The sequence below is a fragment of the Hibiscus syriacus genome, unplaced genomic scaffold (genome assembly GCF_006381635.1).
Source record: "Hibiscus syriacus cultivar Baekdansim isolate YM2019G1 unplaced genomic scaffold, ASM638163v2 tig00111794_pilon, whole genome shotgun sequence".
NCBI classification, from domain to species: domain Eukaryota; kingdom Viridiplantae; phylum Streptophyta; class Magnoliopsida; order Malvales; family Malvaceae; genus Hibiscus; species Hibiscus syriacus.
In genome coordinates, this window is record NW_024063180.1 from 225584 (window position 1) to 252457 (window position 26874).

The window sequence follows — 26874 nt, forward strand, 5'->3', positions numbered from 1 at the left end:
AGCATCAAACACCACAAAATGAGTAGCTCTTTACTTTCTTCAGCCACCTTTTTATTTTTAATCTTTTGGTCTTCGAATGTGGCCAATGCCATTGTTCCACCCTCAAGGACCTTCAAGTACGTAAACGAAGGTGATTTAGGAGAATTAAGCGTCGAGTATTTCGCAGACTATCGTGCACTACCCATTGCCTTGTTACCATTCCAATTATGCTTCTACAACACCACTCCTAATGCTTTCACCTTAGCACTAAGAATGGGCAGTCGCCGGTCCGAGTCCATAATGAGGTGGGTCTGGGAAGCCAATCGAGCAAGGCCTGTCGGCGAAAATGCCACATTGATTTTTGGGTCTAACGGAAATCTAGTGCTGGCCGATGCCGATGGAACCGTGGCATGGCAAACGCGCACGGCCAACAAGGGTGTGGTAGGATTGAAACTACTACAAAACGGTAACTTGGTTTTGTATGATAAGAAAGCCAGATTCATTTGGCAGAGTTTTGACCACCCGACAGACACACTTTTGGTGGGACAAGCCCTGCGAGCCAATGGTCCGAACAAGCTGGTTAGTCGCACGTCTATTGCCGATGGATCCGAAGGACCTTACAGCTTCGTTATGGAGGAAAGGTACCTAAAGATGTACTATAAAAGCATGAATTCAGCTTTGCCTTTGCTATATTACAGGTCGTATGAGTTCGGAAACGGGCAAGGTTCGTTAGCAAATATGAAGTTTTATTGCTCGCCGGAGACCGAACAAGCGTATGCTTTCGAGTTAGGGCTCACATATGATATGAAAGGCTCTTCTAGCTCAGGGACCCACATTTTGACAAGGCCTAAATACAATGGCACATATTCCATGCTCCGAGTGGAATCAGATGGTAACCTTAAGATCTACACATACAATGAAAATGTCAATTGGGGATACTGGGACAACACCTTTAAACTCTTTGACGGTGAAGACCATGAAAGCCTTTGCAATCTACCAAAAAGGTGCGGTTCACTGGGACTTTGCGATGACAACCAATGCGTGGCGTGTCCTACGCCAAAGGGCTTGCTAGGGTGGAGCAAAAGCTGTGTGCCGCCGGCACTGCCGCCGTGTAAAGGTGGTGCAAACGTGGGTTACTACAAAGTCGTGGGCGTTGAGCATTTTACTAACGGATATACAGAAGGGGATGGTCCCATGAAGTTGAATGATTGTAGACTGAAATGCAGCAATGATTGTGGGTGCTCAGGGTTCTTCTATAGGGAGGAATCATCCAAATGTCTGGTGGTTCCTGAGCTTGGTACTCTGGTCAAGGTCACCGATCTTGCTCATGTTGCCTACATCAAGATGCCCAAGTAGATTCCTCTGTTTTGGAAAAATGGAGCTCCAATATTTTATACATGGTTTAATATTTTGTTATAATATCGATATCATATTATGGGTTTCGATACCATTATACTTATATCAATACTTAATCCTTTCATAAATTACATTTTCTTCTAATGTATTAAGATTTAGTAATTTGTCTATAAATTTTTAAGATGCCTTCAATATTTTAATTCACTAGGAATAAGATCTTTCATGGTATAAAATATTTAATTTTAATGACTAGGTTTAGATGCGATATTATTATATTATTAGAATGCAATATCTGTTATTCGATTAAAAATTCAGATCAAATAGAGAGTGTTACAGATTTACACTCCTAGAACCGGATCATAGTGCGGGGTATTGTCCTGGACGGGATTTTATCACCATCACAATGATTGTTCATCTATGCTCTCGAGTCTTGTACAAAGCAGCCTCATGCCCTGCTTCCTACAAATTCAACCACACAACAAAATTTGTTTTAATTTTTGTTGAAAGATTATGAATACAAGAAAATGAAATAGAAGAGTAAGTTCCTCGCTTTGACATTAGCAAATGTCATTTTGTTGGAATAAGTTCTTGTATATCTGCAAACTTTTACCACCCAAGTTAGCTTCTCTCGAGCATCTCAAAAGAAAGGGGAAAATCCAAATAATAACCAGACTCACCTGTAACTTTGACTTTGCACCACCCATGCTCTCCAATCATCAATAATTGAATAGTTGAGAAATCTTATCCATTATTGAGTTGCCAAATATGGAATCATCATGTAATGATTACCACTACATGGAGATCGAGGAGAGAGTATGCTTCAATCGAATCTTATAAAATAAAATAGGCTTTATAGTTGTTTTGTTCTTGTAATATACTACAAACAATTAGATTTTACATACATCTATGTAATATACTACAAACAAATAGATATTAAATACATCGAGTCCCTCGAACCCAGGAAGAAACTTGACAGCAGAATGAGCGAAAGCAAGCTGTGAGCAAACCTGTAAGAGAAAGAAGAAAAAGAAAAGCAAGGCCATCTTATGATTTGCTGCTGCCATTGATTTAGCACTTCAATGTATCGTGTTCCTATATGCTAATCATGCATGGTTGGAAGGGGTAAGCCCATTTGGACTTGTCAAAAAAACGTATGGCTCGCCAAGCGGTTCTGCTTGTATTGCATTTATGAGAATAACGTGGATGCAGATTTTGAAGAGGAAAAAAGGAAAAAAAAACTTGAAGTAGAACACTCCCACAAAACTCTTCTTCTCCGTCGTAGTAAGGTCATTTTCATTTCTTCTCTGTCATAATAATGATCTCGGGTGAGGTATACCTATAAATGTGTGCAACAATGGAAATTGGGCATTGTGTAGACATGAACTCCACAAGGAAAGTAAACAGTGAGGGTGATGATGCATGGAATACAACATATAACAATCGCAGGTTTGCAACTCATATGTATATAATATATACATGAAGGGAGGCATGTATTCATGCGATCAAGCACACAAATGACAGCTGAATAACTATCCACGTTTTTCTTGAAGGGTCATTTTTTTTTGGATAATCAAGATTTTATTACCCAAAAATATCAGCAAGCTACTAACAATACAGTCCAATCAATATAACAAGAACTGAGATCAATTTACAGCAAAATTATATTATACCCCAGTGGTTACAAAGAGCTGAATTTATACTATAAAAATGGATGTCCCTTGTTCTCATATGTAATGGGGTAAAGGGAGGTAAGATAGTAGGTTGCCCCCAACACTAGGTTGAGAGCAGCTTCCGTAGGAGACCTCCAAATTATGAAATGCCCTCCATGGGACTCGATCCCACGACCTCAAGGTTAAGAACCTTGTATCTCCTTAATAGTATTAATAATTCTCTCTTCGGTTCTGCAAGTTCCTTTGAATATTCTGCGATCACTTTCCTCCCAAATGGTGTAATTAAAGGCGCAACATGATAGCTTCAGAATGCAAGTGATCAATGAATTACCTTTCCATGTAGATGTCGCCCAATCCAGCAGGTTTGGCCAAGTCGATAATTGCCTGCTCAAACCAGAAAGTTGAATTATTGATCTCCAAATGGAAGTTGTCTTCGAGCACTCGGCGAAGAGATGGTTTCTAGTTTCTTTTGCTTTCGAACAGAAGATGCAGAGATCGTTGGTAATAAGGCCAAAGCGTTGCATTCAACACCCATGACGTTTTTCTTGATTTATAAAGAGCCATTTGCAACCTACTGGACACCGACCTTCATACATAGGTTCATTGTAAACTTGACGAACCACTTCATTTGAATACTTTTCGGGACATATATAGGCTCATTGTGGCATAGTCTACAGGCACGAGATTAGTCTTCTATGAAATTTGTGAAGATTTTAGCCCAGATTCAATAGAAATAGAAGAACAAAGATTCTAGAGAAAGCAAGGCTTTTGGTAGGGGATAGTTACCACAAGTGTTTCTGAATACAACCTAATCTTGTCCATTGCAGCAAACACATAGACTTGCAAAAAAAAAAAAAAAAACAAGACATTGGAGCAAATGTGTAGGTCCAAACTAGATTACAACTTCAGTTTTAGTGACCCCCAAATGAAGAACAAAAGAAAGGAACTTTGAAGCTTCAGGGCAACGTTTATAGTTCTGAGTCCAGAATAACTATATACTTTGAAGGGAATGAGTATAAAAGTCAAATATCATATTCTTCCCGTGGAAATAACTGTCAAAACTCTCCCCCAGACTGGCTAGCTATATATATCTGCAATAAAGAAAAATGTACCTTTTTTCAGAGATCACTTCTACATCAAATCTTACGATCAATAACGATACAAAACAGCCGGGATCATGATGCATAAATTGCCCCTCATGTCCTTGACCATAAAATCTAAGAATGAATACATCAAATCAAAACTCACCCTTTTGGTTCAGTGGAACAAACTTCTGCGTATTTTACCAGACATATCACACAACAAAAACCGGGGACAAATATAGCACAAGCTTAACAGGATCCTAAAAATTTCAGCCTCATAACCACTCATCATGAATCGCATTCAAAAGGCAACTTATATTGCAAAGGCAAACATCAAAATTGGTAGTTGCTTTTTTTCTAAACCAGAAAAATGCCAACATTTTCAAACATACAGAGAAGTTACAGACAAATCATCTATGTTGTGCTATGTATACCCCAGATTAGGGAGCGATTTAAATGCTGAAGCATATTTAGCTATTGAGTATTTGATGGGTATCAATACAATTCTAGGCAAATTGGTACTGTCGGTAAAGCTGCCAACCTCTGTTAGCTGACCAGCATTGGAGAAACATCCATTTTATGCCGACATGCCAAGAAAATAATTTAGACAGGCAGATAATGTTTATCTCAACACAAGCCTAAATCTGACCAGTCTGCAAGCAAAAGCTACCTAGCCACACCCCATCCTTACCTAACACACACACACTTTCTGCGACTATGGCCACCATAAACATGCATTTAACAAAATGGAATACCCAATAAGCCAAGAAAATAAGCAACATTCTGCAACGAGCCAATGACTAAAGGTTTAGAGGGCTCGGGGAGGCAATTGATCAAACAGGATAACAAGACAGGCAAATTGTGTCACTTCTGTTAAGTCGGTCATTTCCAACATCAAAAGAAACATAAACTAAAAACTTTTAATACTCTGGCATATTATCTTCAAACTGAAATCAAATATTAACCATCACGGGCATGCAACTTTCATATGCATCTTCCATAGCATACATGAAGGAAGACCAGGTAATCATGCAAGATTATACGCCAAACACGCAAAAGCCAGTAGTATAACTATGAATCAACCGAAATCTACAGTCATTTATACTTTGAAGAAAGCTTTCAAAAGAAAATATTGAACAGATTCAAGACAGCACTCCACAAGAAGCATCAAAAAGGACAGCAAGGTCACGACCTTTGGGGAAGAAGACAACATCATTGAGGAATTAACTGCCCCTGTTTATTCCAAAAACATACCACAAGATGATGCATATCACTCCATGAATGAACATTACCCCTACGTATTATCAATACTGATTTCGACACCCACTGACTAGTTCCCTTAAGGGCCATCCATCAAATAAAGAAAACATAACACACAACAGAGGAAAATGGTTCATTACCAGTATTAACAATTACATCTTTGAACATCTTTAAGTTTTCATGCTAGAATCTTAACAATAAGACAAGACTTTCCAAACAATGTGGGCACTCCCCCTCACTTCCTCAATCACTCAACAGAACACATAAGAATCCATATAATTAAAACCCTTATCATTTCATTCCATCTAGTGGTCAAAAACACACTTTAAAACCCGAGCAAGAAAAAAAAAATTAAATCCATGAACGCTAGAAAGTGTAACATAAATGAACTCATTACATGAAAGTATAAATTTTAATCAACCAAATAACAAATACAACAATATAAGAAAATGCAAACATAGTTTCTTTTATGAGGAATAATAGGCCTCACCACTGGAACCCAAGGACCGTTTGCCTCGCTTGATCTTCTCGAACTGCACCTGCGTCTCCATAAACATTTTCATCCTCTGCACTTCCAAGTCTTTAGCAAATTGCATTCTTTGCTTCTCCAATTCCACCATCTGCCTCAGCTTCTCCCCTTCAACTCTTTCATACACTTGACCCAACCTTTCAATCGCTCTTGCCAAACTCTTCATCCCTTTCTTCTCCTCTCTTTCACCTTCACTTTCCTCTCCCTGACTTTCCTCACCCTCTTCCTCGTCACTCTCTACAGCAGCAGCCGCGGCAGCAACAGCGGAATAATTTCTATTGAAACACCCATCGTCGACAGCCGGCCTCTTCTGTGGAAGCGAGACAACCGTAGCCGGCGCCAGAGTAGTCCTGTAGGGCAACGGAAGCGGAAGAGCCACGGGAGGAGACCGGGGATCTCGGGTGAAAAACTCGGCGAGGGCTTCGGTGATATCTTAGGCGAAGGCGAAACCTTTTTAGCTGAAAAATTATATCCGATAAGAGCATCCAACCGTTCAAAGAAGGGCCACGACGATGTTATGATTCCATTAGAAGCAGCAATCCGTGTCTTCTCGGTCTTATACTTCTTCTTAATGGTATCAATCCGGTTCTTACACTGAACATCGGTACGATGCGTCTTCTTAGTATGAGCGTGAAGAGCATTAACGGCGTCGGCAACATCCTGCCAGTCCTTCTGACGTAGGTTCCCACGGTTAAGCTCGACGTAACGGCGACCCCAAACGTCGATAAGGGTGGACGTAGCTTCATCCGACCAACAATCTTCACGGATGGGTAACGTACGTGAGCTGGGAGTGGTTGAAGGAGGGGTGATCATAGCTAACGGCGTCACGGAATCGGTAGTATCGGCCATCGAGAAGATGAACGAATGAGGGTTGGGTCTCGATTAGAATGGTGGAGAAATTAGGGTTAGAGAATTAAAAAGCGGTACGACGATGACTCGGCCGACACGTGAGAGTGGGGAAATGGAAGAGAGAGAGCGCGTGACTGGTGACCGGTGACTGGCTGGCTCATCATCGGATTTGGCTCGGCAACGACTAGCGTACTTTGCATTTTTTGACGTTGTCTTTTTTTTTTACCTGTTTCCTTTTTTTTGACGTTAGTAAGGCCCGCCCCCGCCCCCCTTTTTATTTTATAATATCTATACCATTATAATTCTATATTTAAATGACATTTTGATTGTTTAATTATTATAAAATAATTATTAATTTCATTAAATTATTTTGATATTATGTAATATTATAGTTCCATCTATTATAATAGTAGTAAAAATGTAACACCCAATTCAATATATACAAGTACTAATTGAAAAATAGTATAAAGATTAATTAATATTATTTTTCAATCAAATTTGATCAAATATTTTTTACTTTAAACATTGCTGCAAAACACAGACTTACAATAGACTCCATAACTAAAACAGAAGAGATGTGTAGGTCCAAGTTAAATTACGACTTCACTTTCCCTTTCGTCCCAGTCAAATGAAGGGCAAAAGGCAAAAGGCAAAAGAAACGATTTTTGAAGCTTCGGGCAATCTTATATGCCAACTGCTGTTTATCTTCTCTGAGTTCTGACAGTCCAGTGTCTGCTACAAATAACTATATATCCTTTCAAGGGATGAGTGTTAATGTCAAATACTATAATATTCTTGATATACTGTGTATGTGCTCAAGGAGAAGGCTTTGATTTTAAAGTGCTAGCTAGATTGATACACTGCATGAATGATACTTCCAGAAGGCTTGTAACTACCCCTTTACGTATCGGAAGCTGGGTTCCACAGGTGTTGTTGCACCAGGTTAGCTAATCGGATTTTCTTGTTGGATGTTAATCTACTTTGTAGTTTGTTGTAAACTTGACGAACCCCTTCATGTGAATGCTTATCGGGACATATATAGGCTCATTGTGGCACTGTCTACTACAGGCACGAGACAAATATTTCCACATCGAAAACAATGTTAGTCTTTTATGAATTTTGTGGAGATTTTAGCCTAGATTCAATAGATATAGGAGAACAAATATTCTAAATAAAGGAAAGCTTCTGGCAGGGGATAGTTACCACAAGTGTCTCAGAATACAACCCAATTTTGTCCATTTCAGGTAATACAGACTTACAAACAAACAAAAAAAGACATTGGACAAAAAGTGTAGGTCCAAATTAAAAGTACAACTTCAGTTTGTGACCCCCAAATGAAGGGCAAAAGAAAGGAACTTTGAAGCTTCAGGGCAATGTTTATCTGCCAACTGCTGGTTATATTCCGAGTTCTGAGTCCAGAATAACTATATACTTTGAAGGGAATGAGTATAAAAGTCAAATATCATATTCTTCCCATGGAAATAACTGTCAAAACTCTCCCCCAGATTGGCTAGCTATAGATATCTGCAATAAAGAAAAATGTACCTGTTTTTAGAGATCGCCTCTACATCAAATCTTATGATCAATAACGATACAAAACTGCCGGGAACATGATGCATACATTTCCCTCATGTCCTTGACCGTAAAATCTAATAATGAAAGCATCAAATCAAAACTCGACCGTTTTGGTTCAGTGGAACGAACATATGCGTATTTTACCACAGACATATCACACAACAAAAACCGAGCACAATAAAGACCTCTAATAATTAGTAACTCCCTGTGTATTAGACAGATGCATAGAAAAACCATTGTGCTAAACAGAAAGGTCTGAATGCCAGACTTTGGAAGAATTTTTGTAGATAAGTTTACTCGGGAGATGAATCACGCTCATCTTTTTGTTCAACAGGTAAGAACTCATAAATATAACACAAGCTTAAGCATATCCTAAAAAATCAGCCTAAAACAGAAAGGTCTGAATGCCAGACTTTGGAAGAATTTTTGTAGATAAGTTTACTCGGGAGATGAATCACGCTCATCTTTTTGTTCAACAGGTAAGAACTCATAAATATAACACAAGCTTAAGCATATCCTAAAAAAATCAGCCTCAGAGCCATTCATCATGAATCACAATTAAAAGACTTAGATAACTTATATTGCAAAAGGCCAACATCAAAATTGGTAGTTATTTAACTTTTTCTAAACTAGGAAATGCCAACATTTTTAACCATACAGAGAACTTATAGACAAATATTTATGTTGTGCTGTGTACCCCAGATTTGGGAGCAACTTAAATGCTGAAGCATGTTTAGCTATTGAGTCTTTGATGGGTGTCAATAAGGTTCTAGGCACATGGTACTGTCGGTAAAGCAGCCAACCTCTGTTAGCTGACCGGCATTGGGAAACATCCATTTTATGCCGACACGGCAAGAAAATAATTTAGACAGACAGATAATGTTTATCTCAGCACAAGCCTAAATCTGACCACTCTGCAAGCAAAAGCTACCAAGCCACACCCCAGCCTTACTTAACACAAACAAGCGTGCACATTCACACCTCAGACCTATCAACTGAGTAGCAAGCCAGCATACTATAGGACATTCCAAATAAGCATACTTTCCGATACTACGGACATCATAAACATGCATTTAACAAAATGGAATACCCGATAAGCCAACAGAATCAGCAACATTCTGCAATGACTAAAGGTTTAGAGGGCTCTGGGAGGCAAATGATCAAACAGGATCATCCTCCTTTTACCAGCTACATGGATAACAAGATAAGCAAATTGTGTCACTTCTGTTCAGTCATTCATTTCCAACATCAAAAGAAACTAAAAACTTTTAACGCTCTGGAATATTATCTTCAAACTGAAATCAAATATCAACCATCCCAGGCATGCAACTTTCAAATGACTCTTGTTCTTGTATAGCATACACGAAGGGAGACCAGGTATTCATGCAAGGTTCTACGTTAAACACACAAAAGACAGTAGTATAACTATGAATCAGCATAAAGCTACAATCATTTATACTTTGAAGAAAGCATTCAACAAAAACTATTGAACAGATTCAAGACAGCACTCCACAAGAAGCATCAAAAAGGAAAGTAAGGTCACGCCCTTTGGGGGAAAACAACATCATTGAGGAATTAACTGTCCCTGTCTATTCCAAAAGCATACCACAAACTGATGCACATCACTCCATGAATGAACATTACCCCTACTGATTCCGACAGCCACTGACCAGCTCCCTTAAAGGTCAGCCATCAAACAAAGAAAACAGGAAAATGGTTCATTACCAGTATTAACAATTACAACTTTGAACACCTTTGAGTCCCCATGCTAGAATCTTAACAATAAGATAAAACTCTACAAACATAAAGTGGGTAGCCCCCTCACTTCCTAAATCACTAAACAAAACACATAAGAATCCACATTATTAAAATCCAATAACTTAAAACCCTTATCATTTCATTCCATCAAATGTCAAAAACACACTTTAAAACCTAAGCAAGAAAAAATGTTATAAAAACCTAAGAATGTCTAGAACGCATAACATAAATGAACTCATTACATGAAAGTATAAATTTTAATCGACCAAATAACAAATACAACAATATATAAATGTAAACGTAGTTTCTTTTATGAGGAAGAACAGGCCTCACCGCTGGAACCTGAGGATCGTTTGCCACGTTTGATCTTCCCGAGCTGCACCTGCGTATCCATAAACATCCTCATCCTCTGCACTTCCAAATCTTTAGCAAATTGCATTCTTTGCTTCTCCAATTCCACCATCTGCCTCAGCTTCTCCCCTTCCACTCTTTCATACACTTGACCAAACCTTTGAATCGCTCTTGCCAAACTCTTCATCCCTTCCCTCTCCTCTCCTTCACCTTCACTTCCCTCTCCCTCGCTTTCCTCTTCCTCGTCACTCTCCACATCCGCAGCCGCAGCCGCAGCCGCAGCAACGGCAGAATAATTTCTATTGAAATACCCATCGTCGACAGCCGGCCTCTTCTGTGGAAGAGAGACAACCGTAGCCGGCGCCGGAGTCGTCCTATAGGGCAACGGAAGCGGAAGAGCCACGGGAGGAGACCCGGGGATCCCGAGTGAAAAACTCGGCGAGGGCTTCGGTGATATCTTAGACGAAGGCGAAACCTTTTTAGCTGAAAAATTAGATCCGATAAGACCATCCAATCGTTCAAAGAAGGGCCACGACGACGTTAGGGTTCCATTAGAAGCCGCAATCCGCGTCTTCTCGGTCTTATACTTCTTCTTAATGGTATCAATCCGGTTCTTACACTGAACATCGGTACGATGCGTCTTCTTAGTATGACCGTGAAGAGCATTAACGGCGTCCGCAACATCCTGCCAGTCCTTCTGACGGAGGTTCCCACGGTTAAGCTCGACGTAACGGCGACCCCAAGCGTCGATGAGGGTGGACGAAGCTTCCTCCGACCAACAATCTTCACGGACGGGTAACGTACGTGAGCTGGGAGTGGCTGAAGGAGGGGTGATCATAGCTAACGGCGTGACGGGATCGGTGATATCGGCCATCGAGAAGATGAACGAATGAGGGTTGGGTCTGGATTAGAAGGGGGAGAAATTAGGGTTATAGATTTTAAAACAAAAAAGCGGTTCGGCGATGACTCGGCCGACACGTGAGAGTAGGGAAAGGGAAGAGAGAGAGAGCGCGCGCGAGGTGGGGTGCCTGGTCACTGGTCACTGGGTGGCTCATCATCGGATTAGGCTCGGCAACGACTAGTGTACTTGGCATCTTTTGACGTTATCTTTTTTTCTTTTTCTTTTTTTCGCTGTTGGCCTGATTAACGTCCCCGGTATGTATAATTATTCTACTACTATTATAATTTCAAATTATATGTAAATAATTATTTTGATTATTATTATTATTATTATTAAATAATTATTAAATTTTAATCAATTAGTTTGATGTCATACTCATAATATTATAAACATAATACAGTAATCCCAATAATTTCCGTTATACTTTAAATTCCAATAATGCCTCCTCCCTTGCCACGTTGATCTATGCTAGTCCCACCCCGTCTAAGAGAAAACACCTTTGGCCCCACCTTCATACTCTTGCCGCTTCTATTCACTCTCCTTGGCTCTTCAAGGGCGATTCCAACGCTATCCTTAACTCTTCTGATCGTAAAAGTTGTGTGTCTTCCAAACGTAATCGCGATTTCCAAAACTTTGTTTTTAACCACGATCTTCGTGACATGGGCTACCAAGGACCCGATTTCACTTGGTCTCGTGGTTCCTCCTTCGTAAACCTTGACAGGTTTATCTGCAACTCTCACTAGGATAAGTCATTTCCCAAAGTTGTTGTCCTTCATCTTCTCCATATGTTCTCTAACCATAGACCTATCTTTCTTAAAGTCGGTCACCTTAATAACCATTCCCTCACTTGAAATTTTAAATACTTTACCGGTTGGCGTTTGCACGCTGATTTTGACCGTATGGTGAGAGATAATTGGAAATCCTCCCCCTGTATTTCCACCACCATTTCAGACTTCACTGATGTCGCTGATTCTTGGAACTCCACCATCTTTGGCCGTGTTGGTACCAACAAGCGCATTGCCATGTCCAGACTCTGAGTAGTCCAGCATGCCTTGGAGCACCATCGCACTAGCTTCCTCCTTAAGCTGGAAGTTAATCTCCAAGCTGAGATTGAAAACCTCCTTGACTAAGAGGAGCTTCTGTGGAAGAAGAAATCTCGTTCCGACTGGATTACCCAAGGTGATCGCAACACAAAATACTTTCACTGTAAAGCTAACCAGCGCAAAGCCCGTAACTGCATTAATGCCCTTAAGATCAATTATGTTTGGTGTCATGATGATACTATCCTTAAGAATGAGGCTACTATTTTCTTCAAGTCTCTTTTTTCTTTCAGTGAGAGCATTCATGGCACCTACTCTATCTCGGGTTGTTTTCCTCCATTCCCCTTGATCTATCCCGATACCTTGAAGCTCCTCCCTCGAACCTCGAAATTTATGAAACCCTTAATGCCACATCTCTTTTAAAAGCCTCGGGCCCTGATGGCCTATATGTTGAGTTCTTCCAAAACCAGTGGTATACCGTGGGTAATGACTTTTGTCTCATGGTCCATGAGGTCTTCAATGGCAGCCCCATTGACCCATTCCATCAATCGCACGTCCATTTTCTTAATCCCCAAAGTTAAGACCCCTCATTCCTTCACCGACTTCAAACATATCAGCTTGTGTTCCGCCCCTATAAACTCATCACCAAGATTATCATCCGTCGCCTCAAGCCTATCATGTCTCTCCTAATTCTCCCGACCCAAACTAACTTTATTGTAGGTAGATCGATCACGAAAAATATCATCTTGAACCAAGAGATCGTCCACTCTATACATAGCAAGAAAACCAAACAAGGTTGGATGGCTATCAAGGTGGATCTTGAGGAAGCTTTTGATCATCTCTGCTGGGATTTAATTCACGATTCTCTAAATGATGTGGATATCCCCTCGGCTTCTCTTGCATCATTATGGAATGCATCACCTCTTCCACCATGTACGTTGAATGGATTGGTTCCATCTCCACGGCCTTCAAGACTTAGCGAGGTGTTCGTCAATGGGACCTTTTATCCCTTATCTTTTCGTTCTTGTTATAAAAAGGCTTGGGCACAACATCCAGTGCGTCGTTGATAATGGCTCCCGGAAACCCTTCCAATTCGCTCGTCATAGCCTTCCCCTTTCGCATCTCTTCTTCATTGGCGACCTTATCCTTTATGCTAAAGTTGATATTGACAATGCACATCTCATTTCTGAAATCCTTTTCGAGTTTAGCCATTTCTCTGGTCACCGTGTTAGTACCCGTAAATCCCATATTTATTTTTCTCCTATTACTCTGACCCTTACCATTGATGCTATTTGTAGTGCCCTAGGCTTCCAGAGAGTCTTGTCCTTGGGCAATTACTTAGGATTCACTGTCATCCACCAACGAGCTCGTATATCTGATTACGAGTTTATCCTTGACAAAATGAGGTTTAATTTGAATGTCTGGACGACCTCATCTCTTTTGATGGCGGGCCGTATAACTCTTGCCAAATTTGTCTTATCTGACATTCATGTAGACCTCTCGCCTCCCCATCAGCACTTGTAATAAAATTGACAAAATCATCATCAGTTTATCTGGGGCTCTACCACCCCTAACTGGAAAATCCACCTTATTAATTGGAACAACATTTGTCAACCCCTTCAATGTGGTGGTCTCGGTTTTCACCATTCCAATGATCACAATACTGCCTTCATGCTCAAACTTTCTTTTTCTCTAGTTGCCAACAAAGATGACTTCTGGGTCATGACCCTTCGCCAGAAATACTGTATACATTTCATATGTTCTCCCTCCATCTTCCGTCATTCGTGCTCTCCCCTTTAGAGAGTCATCTCGAACGTTTGGGACTTTCTTAAAAGTAACTTGTCGTAGCTTATTGGTAATGGTGAGAGTCTTCATGCCCTTGAGGATTTTTGGCTTCCTTCTCTCGGACCCCTCTACAATTAGCCCAACCCTCATCATCCTCCTTTATCGATTTCTTCCCCCAAAGACCTCACTAATTCTGATGGTGACTGGAACCTTCCTATCATTTCCTCCCTCTTTCTTCCTCATGTCCTTCCCCATATTCTTAGCACGGTTCCCCCTAACCCTACTCATGGTGTTGGGATATCCTCATCTCCTTCAGCATTCAATCTGCCCATGTGAAACTCGTCGATTCCTCTTAGCACTAAATCGATCCTCAATGGAAGACCGTATGGTCCATGCGCATTTGTGTTTTCCTCTGGGTCCTCTATCATAAGTGTACAATAAAGAATCAATAACATTTCCGTCGTGGCATCTCCCTCACCCCGTCTTGTCCAGTTTGTGGAGCTCTAAATCAAACTCAGCTTCACTGTCTCATAGATTGCATTCATGCCCGCTCTCTTTGGAATGCCATTCTTGACCCCACTAATCTTTGATCCTTCTTTCTCATTGACCTGAATGATTGGCTTGATAGTAACTTACTTTCTCATGATATTGTTTACGATTTGTGTGTCTATTGGTCATTGCTCTTTTGTTCTTCCCTTTGGCAGGTCTGGAAGTGAAAAAAACAATATCATTTTCAATGTGACTACCATCGAGCAAGCCATTTGTAACGCCCCAAAATAGGGTTAGGAGTTTTAGGTTTATTCTTTTGGGCTTATGAATAATTTTACCTTAGTATATGAATCTTTGGACCCAAGTGGATTTGATTTGGGCTTGTGATGAGCCCAACTAGCTATTAAAGGAGATGATTTTAATCACGAACCAAGGGAAGAAGGACTAGGTGAGCAATTATCCCAAATTTTCAAAGAAAGTTTGAATCCCATTTAATTGGGATGATATCACGTATGTTAGCCATTCCTCACATTTCTTTTTCTTTTTCCTCTCTTCCTTACCATCTTCTTCTCATTAAAGAAATCAAGAAAGGTTGAACCTTTAAGAAAACCAAGCATCCCCTATGAATTATAAAGTAAGAATCATGAACTACACCTCTTAAGCTTCAAATTAAGTTCTCTTTTACAAGGTTTGAGTAAGTTAGCCAAAAACAAGTTTTAGTGGGGGTTTATAGGATCCTAAGTTATGGATCGTTTTATGAGTTTTAAGTTGTAAGGAAACATTTCTGGCTTCTTCCTAAGGTTCAAAATGAGTTAACAACTCATTATGCTTGATTTGATTAGTGCAAAAGCAAGGGGAGAGCTCAAAAGCTAGAGGCAAAGAAAAGCTAGTCCTTGGGTGATTTGAGGACTTTTTTCAGTAACCTAGTTTCAAGGTAACACGATTATAACTTGTCCATACCACATGCAGTTCATTAAATGTGCATAAATGATATGGTTTAGTTCATGAAGCATGCTAGAGTAATTTCCATGGCAATATTCGTATTTGTGTGTTGTAAGCTTGAAAGTTAGTATCTTTGACCTCTAAGACACTAAATAAGACGTTAAGCATGTGTTGCTAGCCTTAAGGGTAATTGTTGGGTTGATTTTTAGGTGTTTTCCAAGCATAAGTAAGTCATTCCCATAAAAAGGATCGACCCCTCGACCAAAGGGATCGATCCCAAAGTTTCTGTTCAGCAAATGATCGATCCCTCGACCAAAAAGATCGATCCCAAACTCTCTGTTGTGCCTAGGATCAATCCCTTTTCAAATGGATCGGTCCCTCAGGGAAAAGGACCCATCCCTCTAAATAAAGGATCGATCTCTTCATTGTTTTTCCGATGAAAAAGGATAGAATTTCATTCAATAGAGGTCCAAAGTGTTAAGAAATATTGTCTTGGCCTCAGCATGTTTGAAGAAGTTTAGTTTGGTCCTTTGATTAGCCAATTACTAAACCTTAAATTCGAAAACTAATGGTAATGATCAAGCTCGACTAATAACGCTACGAAATAAAGTGACATAAAACTAGTATTGTTTGATACTCGAGGAAATAATGAGGACACTCGATTCACTTAACAATGTGAGCGTTATGTGTGTAAAATATTTTGATATATCCAATCTAGTGCTTGGGCACTTAAAATGTTAGTTGGATGTCATGTCGATGCTACGTGACCCGGACATATCCCGAGTACTCTTTAGAAGTAGGCTAGCGGAGCAAGTGCCGATGCTTCGTGACCCGAACTTGACCCGAATGTTAAGGAGACACTGATGTTGTGTGACCCAGGTCTTCCTTAAGTGTTATAAGTAAATAGTGGTGTGAGCCATGTCTTCCGTGATGTAATGTGACCCCGAACTACACTATGATACTTATCGTTTCTTGGAGTTTTGCATTGCTCATGGTTATATTGTATCATGCTTATATATTGGATGCATGTAGTATAACTTGGTTATTTTTTGTGGCACTGATCTTATGAGCTCAGCGTATGGAATGCGTTTTCGTGCGCAGGTCAGTATGTGCTAGTTGAAGAGCTCTTCGCTAGACTTGGATTCCAGACTCGACTTCTTCAAAGTACGTTTCAAGAGTTTTAGAGGGCATGTACTGTCATAGATCCTTATTTGTATCTTGATTCTTAAACTTTGTATTTTAAATTAATGATATATTTTGGAGACTTATGTCGGGAGCTCCCCCGTATTAAACACTTATATTTCGTATTTGTCTGGTAATTAAATTTTATGGATGGTACCTTCATGAAACGTTTTTTTTTAAAAAGTGGTTAGCCATTCATGTGGTTCTGTGTAACATCCAAATTTGATGACCTTCTGATCGAATTGGATTAGGATGTTACACCATTGCCATGATGCACCCATCGAGCGGATGGTACTGTCTCAATTATGATGCCTGGTCAATGCTGACTCCGGTCTTAGCTTTGTTGGTGGTATTTTTCGATCATCAGACGGAACATGGCTCCTTGGTTTTAATAAAGCTATCGACATCTCTAACCCCCCAAATGCTGAGATATAGGGTATTCTCTCTGGTCTGCAACTCGCCTGGTCCTTTGGTCTCGATTTCATGCAGGTTCAATCCGATAATGCTCAAGCCGCCAACATTCTCAACAATATTGGTCTTATTCCTGCTCATACTCCCTTAGTTCGGGCCATCTCATCCCTTTGCCATAGAAGCTAGTCCTTCGATTCCATATGGATCCCTCGTGAAAGCAACGCTCTTGCCGATGCCATGGCCAAACTTCATTGCAGAGATAATTTCAGCCTGTCAACCTTTGATGATGTCCCTCCAGCTCTCGCTGGGCTCCATCTCCGTGACTAGGGCTGTAAATGAGACGAGACAGATCGCGAGCTACTCGAGATCGACTCGATCAAGACTCGATACATACTCGGATTGAATAGACTCGACTCGAGCTCGAGCTCGACTCAATTTCTTAACGAGCCGAAACGAGCTACTCGATATTCGACTCGAAAAGCTCGTGAGCAGCTCGAAAAAATGTTATATTATAATTTTAGATTTTTTAAAATTACATTATTAAAAATACATTATTGATAATTATAAAATTTTAAAAATATATTAAAAATTCTATAATAAAACTAAGACATCTTATCCCTTATAATTATGTGATAGTGTTTATGATTTAGTGTTTAGGGTTTATGATTTAAGGTTTAAGGTTTATGGTTTAGTATTTAGGGTCTAGGGTTTTACAGATGCCATATATCAAAAAGGATAGGTTTATGCCCTTGCATGAAACTGGAAAAATATTTACCTGTGACCTCAATGCGCCTTCTCCAGAGATGACAGAGTTCTTAACCAGTCCAAGCAGGCCCTAGAACAAGCGGTACTCAACTGAAGACTGATATCTTGCTGAAATACGATAATTACTGCTTGTGTACCACAGGAAGGATCAAACTCTCACCAGAATCAGCTACAGAACTATGTTTGAAATATTCATTATAGATTTCAGTCTGAAGAATTGGATTCCAGTAGAATATTTGGGAAAATATGCCTTGTTTTGGGGGCGCTTAGCCAGTCTTTCTCACTCTCTGAGTTGAGAGTCAAAGGCATTAAAAGGAGCCACATATATTTCATTGATGATTGTATTCATACTGATTACTATTACAAGGTGTCAAGGAGTAGGACAGAGGATACGACATGGGAGAGTTCAATTTGAAGAGCGCCACCATTGGTTTCTAATTTCTATCCTACCAACTTCAGGCTTACTTATCCTCCCTGGATTTGGGACTCTCCATCTTTACAATTAAATCTTAACTAAGCCGCAAGTTCATTTATCTATTTGTTTTAAAAGTTTGAGATCTTCATGAAATCCTCAGAATTATAATGCTGAAAAGTTCTCATTTTTATGTTCTGTAAACCAAATTCACCTCTATATTTCATCATAAAATTTTCATTCCATGCTTCTACATTTCCATATCCTTAAAACAAGTATATCCTTTTAAAACATTTGCTGGCATTGTTTCCCCTATAAATATCTACCCAATTCACAATTCTGAATATATGCGGCATTAGGATATTCACAGCAGTTTCAGATCCAAAACATATTACAACCTTAGGCTCTTAGCCATATATTAACTTGGATACTGATTATTCATGTCTCTTAAAGAGAATGATTTATTAATTCAACATTGACATGTATGTCATATATAGGAAGAAGAGAATTCAAAAATTTTAACTTTCACCATGACTAAAGAAGGTTCTATTTCTTCTCTTATTTATTAGCATTCACCAGAACTTAAAAAATAATCCTACACAACCTTTGCATCGGACAGGGAAAAACGTTGTTCATGACAAAGAACATTAAAATAAAATACCATATCACTATGATTACAATGAGATAACAGTTTCGTTCTTAAACCCACATAAGAGATCTATAATGGAAAATAGGCAGTAAGAAAGAAAACACAACCCACCTCTTCTTAGCTAGTCTATTGATTTTTCTTCATTCTCGAAGTCGAGGACGGGGATTTAAGGTTTGGCTCCGAAGTTCTGATAATGAACAAAAGTTTTTCAAGGAACATGCCAAAAACCAATCCAAGAATACCTCCAGCAGAATTCTGCAGTATAAAACACATCATCGTCAGCACACTCAATTCTTAAATAAATAATCTAAAATAAGGAGCACATAACATAAATACTTTATATTTGAGATTCCTAGTCTGAAATTACCATGATGGGATTGTTGTTAAACAATGCTCTGAATGCAAAATGTCCAACCAAATACCCAATAAACATTATCAGCGCAACATGTAAACCTATTCATTCATATATCACCGAAAGTAATAAACGATATTGTTAAGAAACAGTATGACAGTTATTATCAAAGAAAACTACTAACCAAAGCCAATTTGATCCTTGTAAGTAGAGAAAGGTTCATAGACATCCTTCTTGGGCGTTATATCTTTAACAAGCTCCTGATACTCTCTCCTCTCTGCTTGTTCTTTAAGCTTACTTAACCTCTCCTTCAATTCTTCACTCTACAAATTCGAATTTCAAAAAGAAAAGGAAAAATATGCATCGCGGTTAAAACGAAAACGCGACCATGAAAGATCTAGAACGCTAGAATCTAAATCGTGTTCAATTTTACCTTCTCTCTGGGTTTAGGGCTGGCGAAAACGAAATTAGATCCGGAGAAAAGAGAAATCAATGCGGGCCTAGTCTCAACATCTGACTGGATCCATAAGCTTCGAATCTGCTTGTATGATGCATTGGTTGCCGACGAAAGAGCGACAGCAAGTTCTCGAAGCTCTTGAGAGAGACACTGGTCGTCGGAGACGGAGAGGAGAAACGCTCGAATGGATTCAGTCACCGTTATCACGAGTCCGGTTTGGTTTTTTATTCCTCAGGAAGCTTTATTTTTTAAACAGAGAGTGAAAAGAAGCTTGGAATATATGAATTATGCATTTGTGAGTTGATATCCCACGTCGGTTGTCCACGGGGAATAAGGGGGTAAAATGAGTTTATAAAAGGGGATGGGTTTTCAGTAAATGAATATTAATCCGTCGAGCTTGAATTGAGTTTGTATCGAGCTTGTAACGAGCTTTTATTGAGTTTGTATCGAGCTTGAATTGAGCTTTAGTTTTGAGTTTCAATCGAGTTTTTGATTGATTTATTTATTTGAGTTCGAGTCTTTTCGAATTCGAATCGAGTTTTAATATTATTTTTTGAGTTCGATCTAGTTTGAAAAATTTAAGTGAATTTTTGAGTCGAGTTGAGTTTATCAATTTAGTTTTCTAGTTTAAGTCGAGCTAAGTAATACTCGAGTTTGATTTGGCTTGTTTACACCCCTATCCGTGACCTTGCTGGTCCCCCATACGTTCGGCTTGCAGCCTGCAGCTAGATAACTTGGCCTTTGCCTTCTCTTTTCATTCAAATATATATAAAATACAGTAATTCGATTTATCATAATAGTAATATTGAATAGGATATAAAATCGAAGGATATTAATGAACAAATTAATTTACGATAGATTAAATGAACAAATTATATTATTTAAAGTTTTCTAATTACGACTTATCGCGGTTGTCTTTCGGTTGGTCTCGAAATTGAGCTTCGACTTAGGAAATTGGATTAGGAGTAGCCACCGATCTTTTATTTTAAAATAAATGGATAGATCGGATACCTTACCTCTTATTGATTGAAATACATTTAAAAGATAAAAATATTATATTTGTAATGAAGTACGTAATCAAATTAGCACAAAAAGTGTGTAAATGTAAAAATAATAAGACAAAACAAGGAAATAAGGAAAAATAATAGAATAAGTAAAAATGAAAACAATAAACATAAAATGATAACATAAATGAAAAACAAAACAAAATAATAAAAAAAATAGAAAATAATTAAATGAAATAAAACGATAAAAGAGGGGAAGTAAAACACTAAATAGAATAAAGATATAAACAAAAATGAAACCAAATATGATAAAATGGAAAATAAATTAAAATAAAACAAAAGGGAAAAGAACAACAAAATAAGGAAAATAACAATGGGATTAAACAAAAAAAACAATAACAAATAAAATGAAAGAAAAAATTGATAAAATAAAAAAAACTAACAATAAAAAGAATATATATATATATAATATATCATAATAAATATAAAAATTAAAGTATTAGGAAGAAAGTGAAAAAAATATTATAAAACAAATACGTAAATAATGAAATGTAAAAAAAAATCTGAAAAGGATGAAATTGTAAGAAAAAGCAAATTAAGGGACAAATTTCAAAGTATTTCGGGGCACAATGGAACCTTTCAAAAGGCCGAGGGGCCAAATGGGAATTATCCCCATGGTTGCTTGAAAACATGCGGATCCCCAGGGATCCGCTCGGGTTGGGTCGATCCAAATGGGTCGACTATAAATGCCAATTAAAACGTCCTATTCATTTTCATTTCAAACCAACCCAAATCAAAATCACCCCCTTCGTTTTATCTCCTCTGTTCTTCATCCATGAAGAACACACCTGGGTTCTCGATGAACCCAGAATCCGACCGCGCCGCCTCACTTTTAAAACGGCCTCGGGGTTGCGTAGATCTAAAAAAATTTGAAAACAACCCCCTTGGTCCTCGGCCGAAAACCTTCCTTTTGGGTTCTATTCGAACCAAAATGATGAATAAAACACGCATGCAAGCATCTAAAGCGAAAAAGGTACAAACTTTACCTTTTCTTTTCGAAAACTTTACAAAAATTCCTCGATTTCAATATAATATTTCTTGCGAATTTTGCTTGTATTTCGTGTAATTTCTCTGAGTATATTTTCTTGTATATCGAAATGTACTTTACATGTTGATTTTACATGTATTTATAGTCTAAAATATACTATTTTTAGATTACAGTTTTGAGTCTTATTTGAACTAAAATTCTTCTATTTGTTGCTTGGTTGCTTGTTATTCGTGTGACGTTAGTGATGGAGTTACGTTCGCCGGAAGAATCGGAGAGGAAGGCGTGAGGCGTGGGCTGTTGACCATGCGACACTGAGATGAGGCTGAAGCAATTAAGGTTTACCAAACAAACCCTAATTTGCATTGGGTCAAGGGGCTAGTTCGGGTTTGGTTCACGGGTCTTGAACCCGGGTTCGGGTCGTGTGTGCAGTTGAGTCTGGACCACTTAAGCGTTCTGTTGGGCTTTGTAGTGGATCACTGTTGGGCCATTGTTGTAATGACTTTGGACCTGAAAAATAAAATGAAAGAATGAGATGTAAATGATAATATATATATATATTAGATAATATATACATTATATAATTATAACTATAGTATAAAGACAAAAATTGGTGTCTACTGTTGCCCTTCTTTGTCCTTTTTTCGTGTAACAAAAAATAGGACAAAGATAAAAGGACACAATTTTTCGTTCGGTGGAGTTGAAAATTGACTTTGATATTTCAATTAAAAATAACTCCCTGTCGAATTGAGTTGCGGATGGCTCCTCCGTCGCGAAGTCGAGTCCATCTTGAAATGATAGTCGTAGTTCGGAATCAAAATGTGACTTTTCGTTGTAGTCCGCTTCGGTCCCCTTCTCGATTTAAAGACCTTGGTTTAAAAATTTGACTGGAAAGTAATCCTTTGATTCCACCATGTGGTTGATAGGCCCTCAAGCTGAATAAAATCTCGAAAGTTTTTATTTGACAGATAGCTTTTCTCGACTTAAGCTGCGCTGCCAAAAAATAGTTTCTTGTCACTAAGGCACGACTAACCCAGCTCTTCTTCTTGACTTGAAAACCTCGATTTCCATCGAAAAGTAATGCGATTGATGTGTCACCGAGCTGAATGGAATCAAACTCGATAATTTTTGTTGACAGATAGCCCTTCTTGCTTTGAGTTATGCTGTAAATTTTATTTGCCTCTGAGTTGAATGAAATCGAACTCGAAGGTATTTTATGACAGATAACCCTTCTCGCCTTGAGTTATGTTGTAAATTGGATATGCCTTTGAGCTGAATGTAATTGAACTCGAAGGTCTTTTGTTGGCAGATAACCCTTCTCACCTTGAGCTATACTGCAAATGATGTGCCTTTGAGCTGAATGTAATCAAACTCGAAGGTCTTTGTTGTCAGATAACCCTTCTAGCCTTGAGTTATGTTGTAAATGATGTGCCTTTGAGCTGAGTGTAATCGAACTCGAAGGTCTTTTATTGGCAGATAACCCTTCTCGCCTTGAGCTATGCTGTAAATATTGTGCCTTTGAACTGAGTGTAATCGAACTCGAAGGACTTTTGTTAACAGATAACCCTTCTAGCCTTGAGTTATGCTGCAAATGATGTGCCTTGGAGCCGAGCGTAATCAAACTCAAAGGTCTTTCGTTGGCAAATAGCCCTTCTTGCTTTGAGTCATGTTGTAAATGATGTATCTTTGAGCTGAGCGTAGTCAAACTTGAAGGTATTTGGTTGGCAGATAACCCTTCTAGCCTTAAGTTATGCTACAAATGATATGCTTTTGAGCTGAGCGTAGTCGAACTCAAAGGTATTTTGTTGACAAATAGCCCTTATTGCCTTGAGCTATGTTGCAAATGATGTGCCTTGGAGTTGAGCGTAATCGAACTCGAAGGTCTTTTTGTTGGCAGATAGCCCTTATCGCCTTGAGTTATGCTGTAAATGTTGTGCCTTTAAGCTGAGTGTAATCGAACTCGAAGGTCTTTTATTGGCTTATAACCCTTCTAGCCTTGAGTTACACTGCAAATGATGTGCCTTGGAGCTGAGCGTAGTCGAACTCGAAGGTCTTTTGTTGCCAAATATCCCTTATTGCCTTGAGCTATATTGCAAATGATGTGCTTGGGACCTGAGAGTAGTTGAACTCGAAGGTCTTTGGTTGGAAGATAACCCTTCTAGCCTTGATTTATGCTGCAAATGATATGCCTTTGAGCTGAGCGTAGCCAAACTCGAAGGACTTTTGTTGGCAAATAACCCTTCTTGCCTTGAGCTATGTTGCAAATGATGTGCCTTGGAGTTGAGTGTAGTCGAACTCGAAGGTCTTTTATTGGCAGATAACCCTTCTACCCTTGAGTTATGTTGCAAATGATATGCCTTGGAGCTGAGCGTAGTCGAAACTCGAAGGTCTTTTATTGGCAGATAGCCCTTCTCGCCTTGAGCTATGCTGCAAATATTGTGCCTTTGAGCTGAGTGTAATGGAACTCGAAGGTCTTTTGTTGGCAGATAATCCTTCTAGCCTTGAGTTATGCTGCCAATAGTTTCTTTAAAAAATGGCTTCCCTTCACGGGTCTAAGCTGGTTATAATTCTTCAGGTGGTTCCTCTTAGCGGGTCTGAACCAAGTAATATATGATTTTAGGATGACTCCCCTTCACGGGAAAGCCCACTGATAAATTATGTCAACCGAATATCTTTCGTCGTGGAATTGCAATCTGGCTTGAAAATGTTAACTGGAAACCTGCTACTCGTTATTGAGTTAAGCTGATATGGATTCGTTTTGAATTGGCTCTCGAACCCATCTGAAATTGATTCTGAGATCTGTAGATATGTCAAGTCGGTTGAGGTGTAGCTTCTTACTGCTAAGTCAAGCAACCACCATCGATCTTTAAAGGAGCTTTTGAATCGAGTATCTTTCGTCATGAAGTCGAAACTTGACTCTGAAAGCTGCAAGAAATTATGCATGTGAAAATGATAAATGTAATGCTCTTAAGTATGTCTAATATGCATGCAATATGAATTAGCCATGGACGGAGTCTCGTGCTTTGTCTACCGATCTTAATCCTTACAATCGATCATGCCCCATTTTCTTCTAGGGTTGTAGCCTTTCACATTTGAGACTGTCTTGTTTGAAAATGTTTTTTCCTTTCTCTTATTCAGGAGGGAAAAAAGATATGAAAATAGAAGAATTATGTAAAACATTGCCCCTTAATTCAGGCTCTCAATCAAATCGAATCAAATTATAAACATGAGTTCAAAGAATATCAAAAAGAATCAATAGCTCTTTTAATGCTATCAGAGTTATAGCTTTTTGACAAATATTCAAGTGGATAAGTTGGCTTTAGGTTGACCTAAGGTTTCAGCCATAAAAAATGTCATTTTTTTTTGTTGCAACATGCTTTTTCTTTGGCTTGGCATTTTAATTGGATGCAGACAAAATAACGCAACTAGCATTATCAATTACTATACCTTCTATTTCGGTTCTCTGAAATCTTCCATTTGTTTAAGTTTTGTAATCTCCTCTAACAAAGACAATGCAGAAATATCGGTCTAAAAATAAAATTCTTGAGTGCTCGTGTGAATTTGGCTATAACAGGTGTTCCTTAACTCCTTAGTCCATTTTTACCGAAACTCCTTATTTAAATTTGCCATTGTATGGCTAGCTGAATCCATAAAGTCGGGGCGTTTAACCAATTGCTCTAGAGGGACAACTCAATATCGTTGTAGATATTATAATCACCTTTATCAGACTAGCTGAATATTATCCATTAAGCAGGGACGTTTAACCAATTGCTCTAGAGGGACAACTCAAGGTTTATTGTATATTATAATCACCTTTATCAGGCTAGCTAAATCTTATCCATAAAGCCGGGGCGTTTAACCAATTGCTCTAGAGGGACAAATCAAGCTTTATTGTAGATATATATATAATTATAATTTGGGTATACAGATTCAACTTCTTAAGCTTGTCAAGAAGAACCCGTTATGGTCTAGGTGTTTTTGAAAGTCAAGGAATCTCATCTTTAGAGTTCAATTTCCAAACAACTGACCTAAACTAGATTTGATTATTCAACTATTCCATCTGTGAAGATCATTATCATCACTGAACGTATTAAACAAAAAGTATAGTAATTGTCATATGCAAAAGATGCCCCATGTTGTCCGCTCCTATGCACATCTAAATATCAAGCCTTATTAAGGGAGAATGCAATGTTGGTTATTTGCAAGAGAAGGGTATGGTGTTTGAGCGTATCTTCTGGGTAAGGTCAAAGTCTTTTGTTTTATTGGCTTTTAATCGTGTTACTTTGTCAAAGATCTGTAACTCTGAATCATTTACAGAGTTTTTTTTATTCAGTTGATATTCAAATAATTTCAAGTTGTAATTTTGATTCAATGCTCAGTATGAATTCATTGAAATATCCTTATAAAATGAAATATGAGAAAGTTCAAAAGCAAGTTACAAAGAGAAATATGAGTAAGTAAAAACAAAGTTCAAACAGGATGTTGCAAAATGGGATAAAGCTTCATTAGGATGTCTCATGGATTCTTGTCATGGCTTCTTTTGATGTACCCTCAGATGCACAAATTGCTTCTTCGTGACTGTCCTTGCTTTCATCGTAAAATTCCTGTTTTTTTTTTTCTGTTTGAACGAGTGTTATGTGGATGAGGTGTGTCAAACTATCGTTAGTTAATGTAAATGTAAATAAATGAAAATAACAAAATGCAAAATATGTTTAAATGCATAATGCATGCAATGTTCGAGGTATTGATCTAAAAAATGTGTCTGTCATTATAAATAATCCTTATTGGGGACAAAAGTGTTACGTCTGAAGAGACAAAAAACATTTTGATGGTATAGATCCCGAACAACCTCTGATAACTTGATTCATCTTCTATCTTTTTTTGTCGCCGGTTGAATACCCTATCAAACCGTTCCGGCTCCTTTGGCTAAATTGTATAAGCGACAAGCTGCTTGCCCCCAAAAGTCTCAAATGACTGCATCTCTGGCTTTCACTCTCTGATGAGCCTGTTCCTAACGACAGCGCCATTGGA

The 26874-nt window shown here is 38.6% G+C and overlaps 3 protein-coding genes and 1 pseudogene across 3 annotated transcripts; 1 reads left to right on the forward strand and 3 right to left on the reverse strand.

The window, feature by feature from the left end:
* LOC120170844 (epidermis-specific secreted glycoprotein EP1-like) lies at positions 1-19182 on the forward strand. Its single transcript, XM_039178696.1, has 3 exons — positions 1-1379; positions 17894-17898; positions 19171-19182. The coding sequence occupies exon 1, from the start codon at positions 19-21 to the stop codon at positions 1333-1335; it is 1317 nt and encodes a 438-aa protein (XP_039034627.1). The 5' UTR covers positions 1-18; the 3' UTR covers positions 1336-1379; positions 17894-17898; positions 19171-19182.
* Positions 3984-6952, reverse strand: LOC120170847 (annotated as a pseudogene).
* On the reverse strand, positions 8050-11473 carry LOC120170845 (trihelix transcription factor ASIL2-like). The gene is made up of 2 exons (XM_039178697.1): positions 10392-11473; positions 8050-8249 (listed from the first exon to the last, which is right to left on the reverse strand). Exons 1-2 carry the CDS (start codon positions 11281-11283, stop codon positions 8236-8238), a joined length of 906 nt encoding a protein of 301 aa, XP_039034628.1. The 5' UTR covers positions 11284-11473; the 3' UTR covers positions 8050-8235.
* On the reverse strand, positions 18872-26870 carry LOC120170814. The gene is made up of 5 exons (XM_039178678.1): positions 26753-26870; positions 19771-20024; positions 19522-19660; positions 19353-19438; positions 18872-19240 (listed from the first exon to the last, which is right to left on the reverse strand). Exons 1-5 carry the CDS (start codon positions 26868-26870, stop codon positions 19112-19114), a joined length of 726 nt encoding a protein of 241 aa, XP_039034609.1. The 3' UTR covers positions 18872-19111.
* Positions 26871-26874: the final 4 nt, after the last annotated feature.

Bases quoted from the DNA above. Each gene is read 5' to 3' on its own strand.
- LOC120170845 (XM_039178697.1), bottom strand. From the start codon at position 11,283: ATGGCCGATATCACCGATCCCGTCACGCCGTTAGCTATGATCACCCCT.
- LOC120170844 (XM_039178696.1), top strand. From the start codon at position 19: ATGAGTAGCTCTTTACTTTCTTCAGCCACCTTTTTATTTTTAATCTTT.
- LOC120170814 (XM_039178678.1), bottom strand. From the start codon at position 26,870: ATGGCGCTGTCGTTAGGAACAGGCTCATCAGAGAGTGAAAGCCAGAGA. The intron at 20,025-26,752 runs GTTTGATAGGGT...AAGCTTCCTGAG, and splicing joins TAGCCAAAGGAGCCGGAACG to GAATAAAAAACCAAACCGGA. The intron at 19,241-19,352 runs GTAATTTCAGAC...TTTATACTGCAG, and splicing joins TTAACAACAATCCCATCATG to AATTCTGCTGGAGGTATTCT.